Raw genomic sequence first — 21,427 nt, 5'->3', positions numbered from 1 at the left:
AATGTGAAGACTTAGAATTCATCTTTATACCTATCACGTTCCCTCTTTTGGAGGACAGTCCCTAATCCCACCCTAATTCCCCTGCTTCTCTTCCCTCTTTTTGAACCAATAAATTTATATCAATAAATTTTCAAAATTTTTCAACCTGGATTTTAATAGCAAATTATACCCCAAAATGCCTTTTTTATTCTCCTTCCTCATTATTATTATTATTATTATTATGATGATGTGTTGCAGTCGGGGCATAATGTGTAAATGAAACCTATTCAAGCATATAGACATGCAGAAAAATGGATCTTTCACACAAGGAACCACTTTGACCATTAAAAACATTAGGGGCTATGCATTTCATATATCCCCCAAATCGATAGTGTGCAGAGTAATACTGTGTACAGTAAGCAGTCACGGGGGGAATGTTTCATAAAGCTATGTAATTACAACCATCCAATCTGCCCGTTATTTACAGTGAGGATATTGGGGTCACAGATGTCCTTCACATGATGCTTTGTATAGACGCAGGCACAGAATGAAGAGCTTTAGAGAAATGTGTCCATAAATAAGAGTAAGTTCAGCATCTAATAATTCAGATTAAGAAGTGATGCTCCCACTTATGTGGTGCTGGCTAGAAATGGAGCAGTAACATTTTGGGTTACAATGTTACTTTTTTCCTAAGTTGATGTACTTCTCCATCTTCTGCTTTACTTATCACCTTATCTTCAGACTTAGGCCTCATGCACACAACCGCTGTTTCATTCCGTGTCCGTTGTTCAGTTTTTCGTGATTTTCTGCGGACCCATTGACTTTCAATGGGTCCGTTGAAAACTCGGCTAATGCACCGTTTGTCATCCGCGTCCGTGATCCGTAGTTCCAGTCCGTCCAAAAAATATAACCTGTCCTATTTTTTTCACGGAAAACGGTTTGCGGACCCACTCAAGTCAATGGGACCGTGAAAAAACGCGGAGGCACACAAGATTGTAATCCGCGTCCGTTTTCATTTGCATGGCAAACTTGACTTAGACTTTTTTTTACTTTCCTTCATGTCTGGTGATCCTCCAAAAATAAAGGAAGACACATGGAAACGGATCACAGAACAACGGAACCCCATTTTGCGGAACGGAACACAACAACGGTCGTGTGCATGAGGCCTAATGGAGTGGATTTTGTCCTACACATACACTGCATTATTACATTATTTTGTTTTCAGGAAAAGCCATCCATATCAGAACAATAGAGGTCCAACACCCTGCACCGTTATCAGCTGTTCTACCGTAGCTCCGATGCCAAAACTACACAGGTTCGTCCATCCATCATGCAGTGGACTGAGCTGGTAACTGCAGTGCTGCTGTCACTAAAGTGAACAGCTAGGTTAGAACGGCCGAGAGGGCTGGTAAAAAAAAGACGACCATCCTGCTTCTCTCAGTCCAATAAAGCGCCCCTTTCAAAGTCTGAAAACTTGGCAAAATGTATTTGAGTGCATCCTAGAGGCATGTCTAGCAGTCAACTAATCAGACCACACCTGAAATCATTAACATAACTGCATGCTGAGTATCTATAGATATAGTACATCAGCCCTGCTCCCAAATATTGTATCCTGTCATAAGCACTAATGCATATATAACTGCATATCTCTGAATCATACAACCACTAACTAAATAATACCACAAATAATTTTGCCACACCATGATCACATATATCTATCACAGTGATCAATATAACCAATAGTATCACAATACAGTGCCCATATAGTAACTGCAGTACTGCACAGATGCAGTAAAGAGTATAATCACCCAGTAGACCTTATATAAGTGAATACATACAGTTAAATCCATTGACTTACAGGTGATGTCTTCTCACTTTTCTTTTTCTTCTCTATCGGGCCCAGACCGCTATGATGACTTCCTGGCCACTATTTGACTCTACAGGGTTCACTGTTCAACTTAGTGGAAACCCCACAGCAAGTTTCCTCCCTAGTGACTCACACAGTAATAGTATAATAGTACACCACACATTAACCACTTAGCCACCAAAAACACACTCACATATTAGAAACATGCTGCACACGTCCCCCACACAAGACATATGTCAAACACACATCACTCACTCATTACATGTCACTAATACATAGATACATGTCATACACTGCCGGGGATCACTGCCGGGGATACACTGCCGTGTGAACGGTTACTGCTCATTGGAAGGAATACGCCCCCACCTCTCTGGGCCCCTGTGTGTGAACCTGTCACACAAGCGTCATGTCCGCCCATGAGATTTTCCATTAGACACAACTGGCCTTGGCTTATGAGCAGCCCTTCAAGAATGGATGCCTGCTCTTCAGAGTCAAGTATACAATGTATGTGTAGGCTAAATTCTGGAATACTTCTAGAATGCACATGGCCATCTCTAGAACTAACTACTGCAGTGGCTGATCATAGTCAGAGTGAAATTAATATTGTAAACTTTTATCATCCTCAAATATGCAAGTCTAAACTACAACGATGAAAGTACCTCCTGGTCTCTAGCATGTCTGACTGGATAGTCAACCCGCACGTCCACTCTTGAAACTGGAATATGTTTACCATAATGATCGGCAGAGGAAGGACGGAGCCCCTAGACACAAACACCAATAGTTAACAACAACGACAACATATACAATGTCTATCAATAAATGAAGCAAAAAAAAAAAGAGAAAAAAGAAGCATAGAAGACTATGCTGTTTTGGCCCTTAAAAAGTAATGAAAACCTGATGGAGGGACCGCCAACGCTGATGTGAACAGAGTCTTATATAACTCCATTCCCTTTGTTCCTTTGTTCCTTTATTATTCAGTTTCTGACTTTGTCTGCAGCTTCCTGGAAATTGTCTACAAGCAGTTTGCACCCTGTCCGCAGCAGGACACCATTATGTCCTCTAAGCTCTAAGAGTGACGCATCATAACAGATCTGTCAGCAGCTGATGGTCTCCATTTATAACTTATCTACAGTAAATATTTCAGATTTAATCTTTTATTAGTGTCTAAAGCGGTTTCCGAATCCTCACCCTCAGCAGGTAAAGTTCAGCATGCTGACAGCCATAGGGAAAATCATTGTCAGGGACCTATCTAGCCACAATCCCGTGGTGCCTTCCTCTCTGCCCAGCAGCTGTCCCTCCGGGCAGTGGGGCTGGGGGAGACCAAGAGCAGTGCGTTCGCCAGTTGCACAGCCATTTCCAGAAAGCTGCCACGCTGATCAGCCAAGTCCTGGCTGAAGGATCTGCTGGAGAGAGGGGATGCCAATCAGAGCTCTGGCTCAGCATCCCATCAGAAGGCTGATCAGCTACTGACTCTGAGTCACTGTGATTTAGAACAAGTCCTGCCTCCTGTGCATTGTGCTACTCTCAACTCCTGCAGGAAAACTACTGGTGAACTGATTTTAGCTTGTTTCTGGATAAACCCTTAGTCTGCTGGCGGCTTTTATTGATACTCCCGCTGAAGTGACTTTGGCTTGTCTCTGGATTAACCTCTTGGGCAATAATGTAAGTCAGCACCCCGGTATCCTCCTGGAACATGCGTCTTAGGAGAGGCTCTCCGTAATAACTTAAAGAAGAAAAAGACCGGCACTCACTTGCTAGTAGTATGTCTGAGGAAGGCTGTTATAGCCGAAACGCGTCACATGAGGTTATAATGTGGCATTAAACACCCTATCAAACTACTAGCAAGTGAGAGCCGGTCTTTTTCTTCTATATGGATAAGCCTCTTGTCTGCCGATTTTGTCTGTATCTGTCTCTCCTGGTTTTGATCTGCTTACTGACTACTCTTTAATCCTCCCTGGTCATTCTGGATGGTCTGCTACTGTTGAGCTTGCACCTGTTTTCTGTTACCTTACTCAGCAGAAATAACCTAGCTCCCTAGTTCTCCAGCCTTGCAAACTTGTAGAAGTTTTTGAGTTTGCTGCCTGTGGTTCCGGATGATGACCTTAGTATTACCTTACAATCATTCATTTAATTCTCTTATGTTTTCCACTAGTCCTTTGCATTATTATTTATAAGACTCTGTTCAGAACTGCATTGTGGCTTACATTTGCTTGCCAGACACCAGCGGCACATGACAAACCCCAATGTCTCTGCAACTGTAATGCAGGCTCAGATGTAAATGTTAACAGAAGCCTAATACATATTCACAATTTACAGTGAAAGTCTATTCCTCTGTGTCAAGCGCCAATAGCATTACCCACTACTCCTATTCCAGGACCTGTTATAACAAAAGCTGTAAAGAGCTCTTCACCTCCTGGACTACAGGCTGATTTGGAACAATAAGGGTCCATTCACACGTCCACAATTTCGTTCCGCAGAATAGCGGACCCATTCATTTCTATAGGGCAGCACGATGTGCTGGCCGGACACGGAATTGTGGACCCGCACTTACGGGTCTGCAATTCCGTTCCCGAATAAAATAGAACATGTCCTATTCTTGTCCGCAATTGCGGAAAAGAATAGGCATATTCTATAATGCCGGCAATGTGCAGTCCGCAAAATGCGGAACGCACATTGCCGCTGTCAGTGTTTTGCGGATCTGCGGACATGTGAATGGAGGTTGCGGAAGCGTGAATGGACCCTTATGTGTGTACCCAGTTTCATTCAAAGCTAAAGGGGGTCTCTCACCACTATATGACCATAAACAGCGCTTACATGGCTCTGTAGCATGCCTATACATGAATGTAATGGTACCTTTGTTATTTTCTTTACACTTGCAGAAGCTGGAAAATTTATTAATATGCAAATTAGCACTTGGGGGCCCAGGGGCGGCGTTCAGTGTGTAGGAGCCCAGGCTGCTCTGCCTTCTTTCAGCGTTACTGCTCCCCAGCCTCTTCCTTTGCCCGCCCTTCTATTCCCTTGCATCATCCCTAGGTCCAGTGTTCTGCCAGATTCCTATAGATCCACTGCATTCGTACAAATAATTGCACTGCTGTGGGAGAAGCACCTACTTCATTTGCATGCGCAAAACCGTACACCGCACGTGCGTACTCAGGGGTAGGTAGATTTTTCAGTGCAAAACGTTCCATCAGATCTACCTACCCCTGAGTGCGCACACGCGGACACCATCTGGAGCAGTTCAGCCTCACCACATAGCAGAGCTGAGTGCAGGATATTGGGGTGGTGGGGTCACCACACAGCAGAGCTGAGTGCGGTCCCTGAGTGTGCATGCGCGGTGTATGGTTTCGCGCATGCAAATGAAGTAGGTGCTTCTCCCGTGTGCAATTATTTTTACGAATCCAGTGGATATGCGCAAGCCAGATCCACACGCACCCTCCTCCAGCTGATTCCGCTGCGGATGTGTCACTTCCGGTGCGTCTGCGTCACTTCCGGGTATAGCATTCTGCCAAGGTATAGGAATCTGGCAGAACACCGGCCGAGATGCCGCACCTGCGCACTGCATCACCAGGCCAACGCATGCGCAGTAGTTAAATCGATGCCGTGCCCACAATGGGCATCGCAGTGTGCATGCCCCGACCCGGCGAAGCATATTGTATTTTCGGACATATTAAGTTGGGTATTGCTGTGTGTAGTGATTTTTAAACCTTTTAAAGCTTATGTGTCACGTAGTGAATCTTCACATTAACCCAAACTTGTAAAATATATACTTTATTTACCATTTGTTTTTCAACCTTTATCTTAATCCGTTCTGCCTCCTGTTTCCTCTGTAGATAGTCATTCCTTGGAAATAAGATTTATTGGTTACTTAGTTTGCATATTTACATTTATAGTAAAAGTCAGGTCAGTGGGCATCTGCATGTAGAGCGAGGACGATGATAGATAGATAGCAGCAGCACAATCCGTACAGAAATAATTGGGAGCAATCCCTCCAAGACTGACGAGTGAGAAGGTCTTCATTGTGTTGGGGAGAATAAAGCGGGTTCATCACTAGAGTTGGGCGAACCTGCAGGTTCGAGTTCGGGTTTTAAGTGAATTACTTAATGGGTTTCGTTCTCACGTTCGTAATTCAATGCCGGCATGCCAACCTGAGTGCATTTAGAGGCATTTGGTTTTGTACACTCTCATAATACAAGTGTATGGCCAGCAGAACGGAATCCTCGGAGCCGGCCATACACTTGTATTGTGCGGCAAGCCAGCATTGGATTACGTGCTGGATTCTGTGTGAACGAAATCCATTACGTAATTCACTTAAAACCCCGAAGCTGAACTCGAACCTGCCAAAAGGCAGGTTCGCTCAACTCTATTCATCACCCTGTTCTGGAGTGCTGCTTCGTTTTTCAGATAGATAGACAGACAGATATAGACAGACAGAGTGATAAATATAACATAGATATGAGATAGATACAACATATAATGAGATTTGTTGGATTTCTGTTAAAAAATGCAGCATTTTACAGGACTAAATAGTGCAGTATATAGTATATGTGATGGAATCGCCGTACTTTATATGGTACTGACACATGGGCTCTAAAATACTGTTTTGGGCTCTGTAATATTTGTGCAGTGTACACAACAATACACTTCAGTATATCAGTTCTGCCTGGGCCTGAAGTAACAATTGTTCTTCTCTGGAACACTATTTTAATCATGGGACCCAAATACTATAGAATTTTTCCTAATAGAAATAGCTCTAATACATTATATTTTTCTTAACCAGCCTTCTCCATAAAAGAGAGGACTCGTTCAAAGCACCACAAATTCAATGTAAGTTCTGGCAAAAGATTTCTTGTAATTGCGTTTGAGTTTTTTTTCCCTTTTGTCCTGGAAGTGTCCCCAAGAATACCCAGTCCAGCCAATCCAACTTCTATATCATCATAAATGATTTTAATAGGCAACAATGTCCGACCCGTCTCACTTCTACTTAGAACGCCTCCAGATGAGGTGGACTGGAGTACCCTCATTGATTTTACACTTTATACATAATGGATCTTCACTCCATTTCGTTGTACAAACTTTACATGGAATGTGATGAAGCCTATGACTAAGGGCTCATTCACACAACTGTATGAATGCGTCCGCATCCGATTTTGCGGAACAGGTGCGGACCCATTAATTTCAATGGGGCCACAAAAGATGCAGACAGCACACGGTGTGCCATGGTGTTCTATTCTTGTCCGCAAAAACACTACGGTCGTGTAAATGAGCCCTAACAAAAATCTGTACGACACGCTGTGCTAAAATTGCATAATAATATATAGATACATGAATAATATTATCCCACTACTGAGTGGAGAAAGTCTCAGAATCCATCAACCATCTTTCTCTATTTTACTCCCAACCTTGGAGGACCATGTACTTAAAGAGAACCCGTCCCCCCTCCTGACATGTCTATTTTAGTAACTACTTGCATCCCCCATGTAACAACAATTCTGGAGCATAGATTCCTATGACTCTGTGATGTGCCATTTCTTTATTATTACTGCTAGAAATTCTGAATGATTTGCTAGAAGTTTTCAATGAAGGTTCAGATGGGTGCTACCAGTTGGAGGTGTGTCCCTGCACAGTGGCAGCATTCATTAGATAGCGTCAGACTGTGCAGGTGCACACCCCCAACTGGTAACACCCATCTGGACATTATTTGCATACTGCTGACAATGTATTCATAACTTCTGTCAGGAATAATATAGGAACGGCACATTATATAGTCATAAGAAAAGATGCTCCGGAATTTTTCATTCACAAACGTAACCTTGAGATACAACCTGAGAAATTCTACTAATTCCTGGATGACACGGTTACTTCTACACACTGCACGGCAGCATCAGTATTACTAAGGGACTCTATGGTTGTCTTGTTGTGCACTGCATTATAGAAGGGTTTAGGGCAGTGTTGGCGAACCTATGGCACGGGTGCCAGAAGCAGCACCCGGAGCCCTCTCTGTGGGCACCCTGAAAAAAGTCTATGGTGTACCAATATGCCTCAGACTTTTCCTGCCATTCATGAGCACAGGGAGCACACTGAATGTAGACAGGCTATTGATAAAGTACATAGAAGATATACTCTATTGACTTTCAATGGTGTTCATAACGGATCCGTCATGGCTATTGAAGACAGAATACAACCGGATCCGTTCATGACGGATGCATGCGGTTGTATTATTGTAATGGAAGCGTTTTTTTCAGATCCATGACGGATCCGCAAAAAACGCTAATGTGAAAGTAGCCTATTTTCCTGGATTACAGAATCGTTATGACCAGGGACGTAGCTATAGAGGGTTCAGAGCTATCAGCGGCACCCAATCTCTGGTAGGTAAAACACCATTATTCACTCAAGAATATAAAGTTACACCTTTGAATGTAACTGTGAGAGCTGGGCGCCATGGGGAACTGTACTAGCTCAAAAGTTTAAAAGTTGTCCCCCCTTTGATTGAGTGGCCACTTACCACTGTTGCGGGGAATCGGCTCTTTGGTTTCCATGTGGTCCATAGTTGCCTTGATACTCATAGGGTCTTTGCTGTATGTTGTTAAGTCTGGCATAATAATGTTCATAATGTCCATGTATCCTTCCAGGTGATTGCTTCTCTTCCACCCAGTGATCCCAGTTCTGAGTAGGAGACAATCAAAATTATCAATACAAAAAAGCTATTTATTTTCTGGATGTTTCTAGTTTCAATAACATAATCCTTTCCGCAGCTTTAAGGGGTTCTCCGGGACCAACATATTGATGACCTATGCACTGAATAGGTTATCAGTATGAGATTGTGGGGTTCTCCCACCTGGCACCCTCACCGATCAGCCATGTAAAGAGGCCGTACACCACAGCGCCATCACTGTGTAGTGGCCATTCTGGGGTACAGCAGCTGGTGCTTCTATTCATGTCAAAGAGAAATCGGCATTGCTTCAGCATGCTGCATTAAAAAATCCCAGATACACAAAAAATGCTACCAAACTGAAAAGATGCCAGTTGCAAAAAACCCCCCAAAAAACACATAGGTGTCCTGCATTTCATATCTGCTATAGACTTTCTGGCTCTTACCTGGCTCCCCACTCCCTGCACCGCCCCTGCGGGGAAGCAGCCAATGGCAGGCGTTAATGGGGACGAGCCTCCCTAGCGTCATCCACGATGCTCAGGAGCGGCACAGGAAGCGGGGGCCAGGTAAGTAGATTCGGTGTGAGGGGCCTGGGCATATGGGGGACATTTTTTAGTCTCGGATAACCCCTCTAAACCAAGCACTATATCTGGTAGGGCTAGTGATCCATTGTGTCATTATAATTTTAATCTATATGCAAATGAGCAGTTAAGTGCACCAAGGGCAGGGCCAAGTCCTTCCGTGCACCATTGCTCCTCCTGCTTCCTCAGCCAACCCCGCCCTCTTCTTGATTGACAGTACCAGGTTCCTGCATAGTCATCTCACCTGGTCATCAATAAAGAGGGAGGGGCTAGCAGAGGAAGCAGGAGAAGCAATGGTGCACAGAGGGACTTGGCCCTACCCTTGGTGCACTTAACTGCTCATTTGCATATGGATTAAAATTAGAATGATGCAATGGATCACTATGTGAAAGGTATCATTACATTCAGCTGAACTAGTCCTACAAGGCATTGTGCCTGGTTCAACAGACTCCCTTTAACTGTTAGAGCACAACTGTAACGTTGCTTGTCAGGCCACCTAAAGTAAATCTATGAAATGCCAGGAATTGTTATAATTAGTAGTGATTTTTTTTTTGTCTATTTTAGGGGAACACACTCTCTCATCGAAAAAGTATTCTTTCTAATCACATTGATCACCTTGCCATGATTTTGGTGTTGAAGATGTGGAGGGGGCTTCCATTCATTTCTGCGAGGATATTCTGCACGCCACGGTGGATTCACTACTTTATTTCTTGGAGGATGAAATTCCTGAATTCTGTTCTTTTCATGTCTTGCAGCTTAGGAGACACACAAAGAAAGAAAAAAAAAAATATTGAAAAATCTTAACTCAGGCCTAGTCCACACAGTCAGTGTTTGGTCAGTGATTGTGAGCCCAAACCAGGTGCGGCTCTAAACACAGAACAGGTGCAGATCTCTCCATTATTCCTTATCATTTTGATTTTTCTTCCATTACAACGTTCACGGGGCAGGAGGATAAATACGTTTATATTTTAATAGTATGGGTGTTTTTGGACCCATATATATATGTTTAAAAATATATTTAACTTTTTTTTTTTGTACAAATCGACCATAGGACCAACGAACTTGATGTCATTGTCCTAAGCAGAGGCCACATCTCTCACCGGAGCACTGCGGCCTCTTCAAACATCTGATCGGCGGGGGTGCCTAGAGTTGGACCCCCACCAATCAGCTATTGATGAGGATATCAATTTTCTAGCCCTGGAAACCCCCATTAAAAGCCTGTATAATGTTACCTGGTGGTTGTTTAGGTGTTACTGGCCCCTGCACATGTTTAGTTGGTGAAGGCTTCTTCCGGTGTAGCACAGTATGGCTGAACTCATCTTCCATCAACTAGAAATCCAACAAATAATAGGAAGGAGCATTTTCATTGGCAGTCAGGGGGGAGTTGGCAATCCCCATTTGGCCAGACCAGTAAAGAACTGAAATACTTATCTTACTTACCTTTGGACTCAAGAAATGGGGTATGCGCCTTTCTAGAAAAGGCTTCTTTAATATGGAGGTGATAGATGGCCTGTCTCGTGGAGATATTTTAAAGAGTTGAGAGATTAATGCCCTCAGATCATATGAATATTTTGGAGAGAGCGGCTCATAACGACCCCGGCAGATTCTCAACACCAGTTGCTTTAGGTTGTTCTCTTCAAACTACAAAGAATGTACAAAATTGGATGAATTCGGATATACAGTGTGTGTATATATATATATATATAGAGAGAGAGAGAGATAGATAGATAGATAGTTAGTGAGAAAGAGACTCCAAAACAAAATACAGCATAGCCTTGTACTAGGAGCCAGTCACACAAGATGACCCATATATATTACATATCATCTCAAACAAACCATTAAAACTTCCTATTGTTCTAATACCAATGGCACACTTAGAAAATAGGCCCCCATAGCAAAGATTTTACTGGGTTCCCCTTATGTACAAGGTCCTGTCGCCCCAAAACAGAAGGGCATGGTGTTTAAAACCCCCTCCCACTTTTTCTAGACCTATGGGCTGTTGCCCAGTCCTGCAAATGTTCTCACTTAATCTCAAAGGAGATTGAACAAGTCAGTACTGACCCTCTTCCTTACCAAAGCGTCCATAGCGGTGGTCTAAATCTACTGGATGTATACCCATTGTCGAACTAGGGTTCCATGGGTCCACCAGAGAAAATTATTCTTGGGGCCCAACTCTTATATCATCGGTAAAGTCTAATAGGTTTTAATTTTAAAAAAATAGACCCTAGTGGCAAGCTCAAAATGTTTTATTTCTCCTGGACCACTGGGGCCCACTATGGTATGAGAGCCTGAGCCCACCAGAGAATGTTCATGTACTCTGGTGGGCCAGTCCCTATGCTATGAACGCCTTGTTTATCCCTGTCATTCTCATAATTCCCATCTCCAGGACTTCTCCAATGTTACAGTACTACTCTGCCCCTAACCATCAGGCTATCTTCTAAAATTGATTGCTTCAATAAAGGAACATTCCAGTCCAGTGAAAGATCAGCCATCACATAGTCTACACATTTCAGTGTTCTTTAAGGGTTTGTGCTCCCTTTTATCTTCCAGGATGATGGTGGGTAGGGGGATGTTGGTGCTAATTGGGAATGTTTGCCAGGCCACCAACAAGTCACCTGGACTGAATCTTTGCCTTCAGATAAGCAAAGCCTAACTAAGACTCTACTTTTGTATAGCATCTGGTAACTGTTATCTCCAGGACATCATTTTTCCAGGCAAGTCACACCTTCACTTGTGAAGACCACGAGGAAACTTTCTGCAGCGCAAAGCCACAACAAATCTCAGTAGGTTTTATAGTGGCCCATACGTTTACAGTTTTGTCCCTTTTTTCTCATATTTTGAAAGAATGAGGTGTAATGTAACTTAACAGGTTACTTTGGAAAAAAAAAAGAACAATGATCATGTGGTATGTTAAAAAGCATCTATCGCCATGGTCAACCCTATTAAACCAGGCACGGTTAGATGATAATGGTGACTGAAATTAGCCCTTTCTCTCTGCAATCAGTATTAGGGTCCATTCACACGTCCGTTTTTTCTTTCCTGATCTGTTCCGTTTTTTCAGGAACAGATCAGGACCAGATCTGGACCCATTCATTTTCAATGGGTCCTGGAAAAAATCGGACAGCACAATGTGTGCTGTCCGTTTCCGTTGTTCCGTTCCGCATGTCCGTTTAAATATAAAACATGTCCTATTCTTGTCCTGAAAAATCGGATCCTGGTACAATACAAAGTCAATGGATCCGCAAAAAACGGATGACATTCGGATGTCATTCCGTATGTCATCCGTTTTTTGCGGATTCCGTTCCTGGAAACACATAACAAATTTATTTATTTTTTTCAATTTTTTTTCAAAGAAATCCAATCAACTTTATTTGATTATTGAAATGTATCCGCAAAAAACGGATGACATACGGAAACATTTTCAGGAACAACGGATCCGCAAAAAACGGATCGTTTTTCAGGATGAAAAAAAACAGGACGTGTGAATGGACCCTTACCGTTACAGAAAAATTCTCACTTTTAGCTATATGTAATTGAAGTGCTCAGAGCACTGAGGTTCTGGCCTACCCAGTAGGAGCACAGCTTTACCTCCGCCCCTCCTCATTGCCACTGCCTCTTCCAGTGACAATGACAGGGCCAGGCGCCATCACTGCTCAGTTAACTGGCACTAAAATTTTGCGCAGGCATCGGCAAAAACAATATTATCTGCAGTGAAGATCTCAGGCTGGAAACAACTGCATGAGATCTATATGCGCATGCGTGAGATATCAGGGCCAAACAAGAGCAGTAAAGATGCCTGGCCCTGTCAGTTTCACTGGGAGGAGAGGTGGCGACAGAGAGAGAGAGAGGCAGAGGTGAAGCGTACTTCCAGGGGCTAGGCCAGCCCCTCAGTGCTCCAAGAACCTCATTTACATATAGCTAAAATTAAGAATATTGGCAATATCGATTGCCAAGAAAGAAGGCTCATTTTATGATGAACTCTACCCAGCAGTATACCTGGTTTAATAGGGTTGACCATGGGGACAGATGCTCTTTAAAGTGAAACAAATGATTGAAAATAAAGTTTTTTTGCATGATAAGATTTATATCCTCCCTTTTATGTATTTTTTATTTTGCATGTGCTCAGTGCGATGTTTGCACAGTAAAAACGTATTACTCACTGGATGTTTGAGGGTACAAAGTTCATACAGCACACATCCGAGAGACCAGATATCCCTAAAACAAAGAACAGAAGAGAGCAGTGTTTCATTTAGATGCTACTTGGGACATATGTTTATGGCGCATCCAATTTACAGTCCCTTTAGCTGCATCCCTTTCTTGACACTTTTCAACACCAGGGGGCATAGTTATCAAAACTGTACTGTCTTTGTTGCCCATAGCAACCAATCAGAGCTCAACTTTTATTTCTAAAACTCCTCTGGTGAAATGAAAGCTGATCTGTGATTGGTTGTCTTGGTAAGCCAAGACCATCTTTCTTTTAGACAGTTTTGATAAATCTGCTCAAAAGTGTCACAAATACTTCATAAATTTGGCACCAGGCATTGGGGAAGATTTATCACAACTAGTGCCAAGGAAAACTGACTTAGTGGTCCCTAGCAACCAATCGGATTAATCCTTTCATTTTCCAAAGCAGCTCTGAAAAATAAAAGGTGGAATCTGATTGGCTGCTAAATCAGTTACCCTTAGCTCCAGTTTTGATAAATCTCCCCTGGTCTCCATTTTTTGCTTAAAAGGGGTTATATCCCCATTTTCACCTCGGCAGCCCCTGTGATATGAGCATCGGATCATTTCATGCTCCGGTCCCCTTCTTTTCCCTGCACTGAATCACGCAGGGCAAAGGCATTTTAAGGAGATCTGGCGACGTCCCGGGCTCTCCATGGGGACTGCTAGGTGGAGGCTTCTGCCCAGCAGTGAGCCCTGTGAAGTAACTGGCATTGATGGGCGGGCTTTAACGCTGTCCTAGCCTGTAAAACGGCTGGGGCAGCGCTAAAGCCCGCCCATGAGAGGCGGTGATGTCACTGGATACACTGCTGGGCGGAAGCCTCCACCTAGCAGTGTGCTGAGGTAAACAAACAAGCCATGAAATGCTCCGATGCTCTGAACCCAGACAACCCCTAAGTTTGTGAGTTCAGGGAATCCCCCCCTCCCCCCAGTCTTCTAAAGGGTAACTCACGTTTTGTTGTTATAGGGGCGGTTTTCGCAGATTTCTGGAGAGAGATAGTATGGAGTCCCTACACATGTCCGTGCCAGCTCCATTGTGCTTGTGTTGGAAACAGCAGAAAAAAAATAGGATCAATTCCACAAAGCAATGGCCTCAATTTTGGGACAATAAATAGTACTGTAGGGTCATTTTATCTCTTAATCCGCTAAATATACAGCAATCCTTGGTATCAAAAGAAAGAACGCTCAAGTCGGGCACTGATGGTATCCGGCATTCTGGGTTACCTCCTACTGAGAACATAAACTACTGATATGAAGATCTATAACTTTCCCATGAATGCAAATTAACTGAAGAAACATCTCCAATACTACCAGCCATGAGCTGGTAAAATAATGAAAAGTTTTCAGGCCTAGAGATTAATGGGGTTTTTCAGGCTCCTGACCTATCCCTTGTAAATGGGAGCTGAGCTGCACTAACCTGGCACTACACTTTGTATATCAGGGCCCTGGACATTTTTTTCAAACCAGCATCTGGATCTACTTTTGCAATTGCATGTAATTTAAAATTCAGCATAGCCAGTGAGTTCTTCATTAAAATGTATCTGTATAGCGCCACCTGCTGTTTGTTTTTTTCCTTATTTCTTGTCCAGCTCACTGAGGTGGTCGCACATGCTCAGTTTAAATCTTCAACTGTCACCAGCCATATCTTCTGTTAGAAGATGTGACATTTACAGAACACACCCCCTGAGAAAGGACACACCCTCTGAGCTGCCAGCCTGAAATAAGTCTCAACAATTGGAGCAATGAATGAGGAGATCTCTGGATCCATGTGAGATACAGGCCTGGTTCTAACTTTGTAAGAAAGAGATTGTCATGTGCTATACGATGTCTGATTTTCAGATTTATAGTTGTGGGATAACCACTATAAGCACTTAGTGGCTGTATAATAGCTTAGTTTTCTATTAAAGGAGTTCTCTCACTTCAGCAAATAGCATTTATCATGTAGAGGAAGTTAATACAAGGCACTTACTAATGTATTGTGATTGACCATATTGCTTCCATTTATTTTTTCATCACATTATGCACTGCTCGTTTCCATAGTTATGACCACACTGCAAACCATCGGGAGTGCACATAGACAAGTGCTTTTTCCTATAGTGTTCAAGTACGACCACCAATGCTGGATTGCAGGGAAACAAGCAGTGTATAATGTGATGGAAAAATTAATCCAGCCAGCAAAGGAGGCAATATGGACAATCACAATACATTAGTAAGTGCCTTGTATTAACTTCCTCTACATAATAAATGCTATTTGCTGAAGAGAGACAATCCCTTTAAGTGATATGAACGTGAAATACATTGTTGGGAACCAAATAAAATATCTATATAAAAGCATTAAAAAATCATAAAGGCAAGGGCTACACAGCGACACCTGTCGCGGCCAGGATCGCTGAGTAGCTGTGATCCAATATAAATGAATGGGATCATCGCAGCAGTCGCTAGAAATCCAGCCGTGTTGGTTTTGTTGCGATTGCCACGGCGATCCCATTCATTTCTATGGGATCACCCCTACTCAGCGATCCTGACCACAACAGGTGTCGCCGTGCAGCCCTTGCCTTAGGCTACAACTGAGTGGTTCTCAAGCATTAGGGGGCAGACCGAAGGACATGTCTACCCAGGGTTTTATATTACTCTGTAACCATGGAGGTCAAATAGGAAAGTCTGCAGCAAAATACCGTAAGGGTCCAACGACAGCACACACGTATGCACAGCAATGTAAAGTGCCAGTTCACTAGACTGATATAATACTTTAGGAAAGGATCGCTGCATCCAGATGTTATGAATAATCTCCCATGTTTCTTCACATGAAACAATGGCATGGCAAAGTTATAACCTTGTTCTGGGTCTTTCTCAGGCCTCAAAGGGGTTGTCCCACAAAATATATTTTATATTTTTTAAGCCAGCACCTTGATTTGAATACTTTTGTAATTGCATGTAATTAAGAAAATTATTATATTTTAGTTATTCACTGAAATCTATCTTTATGGCGCCGCCGCCATCTGCTGTTTGCCTTTTTTCTAAATTCTCTTTCTCATCCATATCATTGGGGGACACAGGCTTGACCATGGATATAGCTGTTGCTGCTAGGAGGCAGACACTAAGCGCACAAAGTGTAAGCTCCTTCCTCTCCAGCTTTACACTTCCTACAGGGACTAAGCTAAATCCGTTTTAGCTTAGTGTCTGTAGGAGGCAGACCTCCCTGCGTCGCAGGTCTGCTGGTTTTTTGTTTTCCCTTTTTTTCTAGTGGGAGTTTCAGGCAGTCCTTAAAACTGCCTGCACTCCCACCCAGGAGGCGGGAAACCAGGGGGTCCCCCAAACCCCCTGCTCCTTCCCGTTCTCCAGAACCAAAGGAGGACCAGAGGTCCCGGTAAAACCTCTGTTTCCCGCCAGCGTTCAGGTCACCACAGCCGTCCACCGCAAGTCCCCTCTGTTCCGGTGTAGCGTCCCTCCCCAAGGGGCTGCACACCGAAGGTGGTGACCCGGCTGAAGCCCGGGGGGCAGAAGACACCTTTGATTCCACTGACGCATCTCTGGGGCGTAGAGTTTTGCAGACGGCGGTTCTCTGATTGACGGGAGGGTTGCTTGTTATGCCCACCCTTGGGTACTGCTCTGTAACGTCCCATGGTCAAGTCTGTGTACCCCAATGATATGGATGAGAAAACTAGATTTTTGTACTTACCGTAAAATCTGTTTCTCTTCCGTTCATTGGGGGACACAGCTCCCACCCATTTCTTTGTTTAGGGGCCTTTTCGGACCTGTGTGGTTCTGGGTTTGTACATAGTATGATTTTCTTTTTGTCTTGCTTCTCCTACTGCTTTTGCACTAACTGATTTAGCTTAGTCCCTGTAGGAAGGTATAGATGAGGGGGAGGAGCTTACACACTGTGCGCTTAGTGTCCGCCTCCTAGCGGCAACAGCTATACTATGGTCAGGTCTATGTCCCCCAATGAACGGAAGAGAAACAGATTTTACGGTAAGTACAAAAATCTAGTTGTCCAGCTCACTGAGGTTGACATACATGTTCAGTTCCATCCTTCAACTGACACCAGCTGCAACAGAAAGGGCACGCCTCCTAAGAAAGTGCATGTCCGGGCCTCAGAGCTGCCAGCTGGAAATACATCTAGCAGAGCCATTGCAGCAATGAATGAGGAGATCTCTGGATCCATGTGAGGTGCAGGGCTGGTTCTACATTTGTTAGAAAACGAATAAGGGGGAACTAACTCTCCTTAGGAAGAGAGCACCTTAATCAGTGTGAGGAGACTTTTAGGCCATACATGCTCCTCTGGAATTCTGGGAGGGAAGAAATGCAAATGAGCTCTTAACAAGCTCTGCCTCTAATGCCACCAGATGTAAGGCAGCTGTCCTATAAGTCAACGTTCAGCTCTTAAAATAAGCCTTGAGACATGACTTGGATATTAAATAAGCCAGCACCTCATCTGCAGACAGCTGTTTCGGGGCGATTGTCCCTCATCACTGCAGAGCAGAGTATTGGCTTAACTGGGTAGGAGGCCTGTAGAAAACGAATGTCATGTACTACCGTATATGTTGTATGATTTTCATTTTTTACATTACTCAAGGGACAACCCTTTTAAAGGTTGTCTCACTTCAGTAAGTGGCATTTATCATATAGAGAAAGTTAATACAAGCCACTTACTGATGTATTGTGATTATCCATATGGTCTCCTTTTCTGGCTGGATTTATTTTTCCATCACATTATAGACAGCTCGTTTCCATCAGTGGTGGTCGTGCTTGTACACTATAGGAAAAAGTACCTGCCTATGTGCGCTCCCATGGTCCCAATCACCAGAGAAGCCTGCACTTTTTCCTGTAGTGTGCAAGCACGACCACCGCTGATGGATTGTAGGGTGGTCTGTAACCATGAAAACGATCAGTCCATAATCTGATAGAAAAATTAATCCAGCCAGCAAAGGAGACAATATGGATAATAACAATACATTAGTAAGTGGCTTGTATTAACTTTCTCCACATGATAAATGCAACTTACTGAAGGGAGACAAGTTACCCCTTTAAGAAACACCCAGAACAGGGTTGTAACATTGCCATGGGAGATTATTTATAACATCTGGAGTGCTGTGATGCTTTCCTAGACTAACTATGAAGGTCAGCATGGGAGCTGTATACACAAAACGGTGGGAACGTTCTTTAGATTTAAGTTTTTTGTTTTTTTCCGATGTCTTCAGGCAAAAATACAGTTGGTTTCACAGGTGGACATACTGCCTAAAGAGGACCTGTCAGTTCTCTTGATGTGTCTGTTTTAGTAAATAACTGTATCCCCCATAATTTAACAATTCTGGAGCATTTTGCCATAATTCTGGACTGTGCTGGAGTACTTTTTTATTCTCCTGAAATATTATAAATTAATTCATTAAATTATTATTATTCTTTTTTTTATGGGCGTTACCATTGTCTTTGTCAAAGGGGAGTGTCCCTACACAATCTGGCACTGTCAGCACAGATTTCACACTGACAGACTGTGTAGGGACACGCCCCCAACTGGTAACATCCAGCTGTCAATTTAATCATATATTTCTAGGAGGATTAACAGAGGAACTGATGCTCCACAATTGTTATTTGATCAGGAATATGAATATATACTAGAGAACTGATGGGTTCTCATTTAGGATACTGATAAACTGTACAATGAGCCTACATGATCCACTTACTTGTTCAGCATCCTTGCTATACCAAAGTCTCCCAGCTTGGGCAATGTTCCATTATTAGCCAGAAAGATGTTCTGCAAGGTAGAGTGAAACGAGCATGACATGGCTGCATCAGGAAGATTAGCGCTCACACTTACCGCTACTGTATAATCATATGGCTTATACCTGTGCTTTAATGTCACGATGGAGGACTTTGCGGTCATGGATGTGTTTCAGACCCAGAGAAATCTGCACAAACCAGTTAAGGATCTGTAATGACAGAAGTTAAGTATATACATTTATACACAGTTATCTTATACAGGTTACCTTTTGATTGCATTTCACTCATTTTGCAATTGGTCTTCATTAAGAATTTTCAGCCATTTTTGGGATACAGGAGTTTAAAATCAGTCTGCAGAATATCACTTCTCAGTCCCGTCAGCTGACGGCTCATGTGAAGCTTTATCTCTGGTCTCCTGACCTTATAAACACTTGTTTAAGCCATATTGTTATCAGTGTGCTAAGAGTTTAGCTATAATGAGTATTTAGGAGTCCAGGTTAGTAAAGGCTTAAATAAACAGATTGCATTGCATTATATTTACTTAAGCTGCAGTATTAACAGTTGTGCAGTCATGGACTATCAATATGAAAATCTGCTGTGTGTGCGTCACGCCGAGCTGGCGGCGGCGGCTGGGCACAGTGAGATGAGCGCTCCCATTGTGGAAGCGCTCATCTCCAGTCATCTGTATCGCCGTCCTCAGGACAGCGATACAGATGCCTGCCTGTGCTGCGGTAGGGGAGGGAGAGGCGTGTCCTTTTCCCTTCCTCTGATAGGCTGCCGGCCTAGTGCCTGCAGCCTATCAGAGGCCGGCGCAGGCGGCGCGATGACGTCATCGCGCCGCCTGAGCCATACAGCGTGGGACACAGGCCAGAAGAGGCCTGCATCACATCACTGACATGGAGGTAAGTATGTGTTTTTTTTATTATTTTTATTATGTACAATACTGTTACTGGCCGCATCAGTTCTGCGTTGCGAGAGAATCGCAGCATGTTCTATATTCTGCATTTTTCACGCAGCCCTGGCCCCATAGAAGTGAATGCGGCTTCAGTGAAAAACGCATTGCATCCGGATGTAATCTAGGTGCAGTCCGGATGCGATACGTTTTTTACGTTTTGCTAGATCATGTTGTTTGTAAACCTTCAGTCTTTTATCACGCGCGTGAAAACTGCATCAAAACGCATTGCACCCGTGCAGAAAAAACTGAACGTAATCGCTGACAAAACTGACTGAACTTGCTTGCAAAATGGTCTGAGTTTCACTGAACGCATCCGGACCTAATGGTGTAGGGCAATAATTAGCAGTAAACCAGGCGGTGCCTCTGGCTCAACCACAAACGAGCAGTCGTACCTTACCAAATACCATCTACAATGGGGGTCATTATCTGGAACACACTGGGGGTCATCTATTAAATGACAGTCTTTTATTCACCCTGCACCAAATTTATAGTGAGGTGCAACCTCCACTGGTCCGTGCACCCGGAGTGAAATCTACTCCAGCCGCCAACTGGAGTAGATTTCCGACATCATTTATGAGTAACAGGCATAAATGTTAGTGAATTTGCCGGGGATGGTATAAAAATGCCCGGACAACAAAATATTGTTACACAGGCAGTGTCGTTAGTAAATGACCCCCAATGAATGTGTGCTGATTGTCTACCTGGTCTTCATTAAACAGAACACCCCTCTGCTGGTCAATCCTCTTCATCAGGTCTCCTCCATCACAGTACTCCATCACAATGTACAGATTATTATTCTCTGAAATTAAAATTACATGTGGGGTTATGCAACAGAGAATTACAGCACAGATAATGAACCAGTCCATATATGTTAATCCGTCTAGGACCAGGCCAGTCTTGATCCACATTTTCCTTTATTTATTTATTTTAGCACTTGACTTATTTATACAGGATATGGGCTTTCTTAACATGGGCTCTTCTTTAACTTTTTTTGTTTATATGTATTATATTTATTATATTCTATTAATAGCACAAAGCACAAGTACAAAACTTTTTAAAATTATGTCCCCTTTCCATTCCGTATGGTCATTTTGATATAGAGGGTATATTCTGTAGTTTATGGTTGCCAGGATGGGGCTAGAAGCTGCAGTGTAGAGCAATGGTGGCAGGCATTTAGTATTTATTTATTTATTTTCCTTGTTGGCTGCAACTAGGGATGAGCGAATCAACTTCGAATGAAACATCCGACATCGATTCGCATAAAACTTCGTTCCAATACTGTACGGAACAGGAGCCAAAGTTATTGCTTCGCGAAGTCTCACGAGACTTCGGTTAATAACTTCATAAAATAATTTGTACTGTAAAAAAACATTTCCCGAACTCGGGTTCGGTTCCAAGTGGTACCTTGAAACCAAACCAGAGTTCGGGAAATGTTTTTTATGTTTTATCCGAAG

The 21,427-nt window shown here is 43.2% G+C and overlaps 1 protein-coding gene across 11 annotated transcripts in view; it reads right to left on the bottom strand.

Moving 5' to 3' along the window:
• The window catches only part of NEK5 (NIMA related kinase 5), an 86,044-nt gene that overhangs the window by 31,439 nt on the left and 33,178 nt on the right, over window positions 1-21,427 (bottom strand). For all 11 annotated transcript variants that reach the window (XM_044283533.1, XM_044283536.1, XM_044283532.1 and 8 more), the window contains 11 exons: window positions 20,675-20,772; window positions 19,144-19,227; window positions 18,982-19,052; window positions 14,250-14,336; window positions 13,237-13,291; window positions 10,517-10,717; window positions 10,309-10,405; window positions 9,692-9,831; window positions 8,349-8,509; window positions 5,623-5,686; window positions 2,506-2,607 (listed from right to left, as the gene is read on the bottom strand). In XM_044283533.1, coding sequence (XP_044139468.1) covers window positions 2,506-2,607; window positions 5,623-5,686; window positions 8,349-8,509; window positions 9,692-9,831; window positions 10,309-10,405; window positions 10,517-10,717; window positions 13,237-13,291; window positions 14,250-14,336; window positions 18,982-19,052; window positions 19,144-19,227; window positions 20,675-20,772 — 1,160 coding nt within the window. The remainder of the gene's footprint in view (window positions 1-2,505; window positions 2,608-5,622; window positions 5,687-8,348; window positions 8,510-9,691; window positions 9,832-10,308; window positions 10,406-10,516; window positions 10,718-13,236; window positions 13,292-14,249; window positions 14,337-18,981; window positions 19,053-19,143; window positions 19,228-20,674; window positions 20,773-21,427) is intronic.

The sequence above is a fragment of the Bufo gargarizans genome, chromosome 3, assembly GCF_014858855.1.
Source record: "Bufo gargarizans isolate SCDJY-AF-19 chromosome 3, ASM1485885v1, whole genome shotgun sequence".
NCBI lineage: Eukaryota > Metazoa > Chordata > Amphibia > Anura > Bufonidae > Bufo > Bufo gargarizans.
The sequence above is the reverse complement of the archived record's forward strand: the minus strand, read 5'-3'. Positions and strand labels throughout refer to the sequence as shown.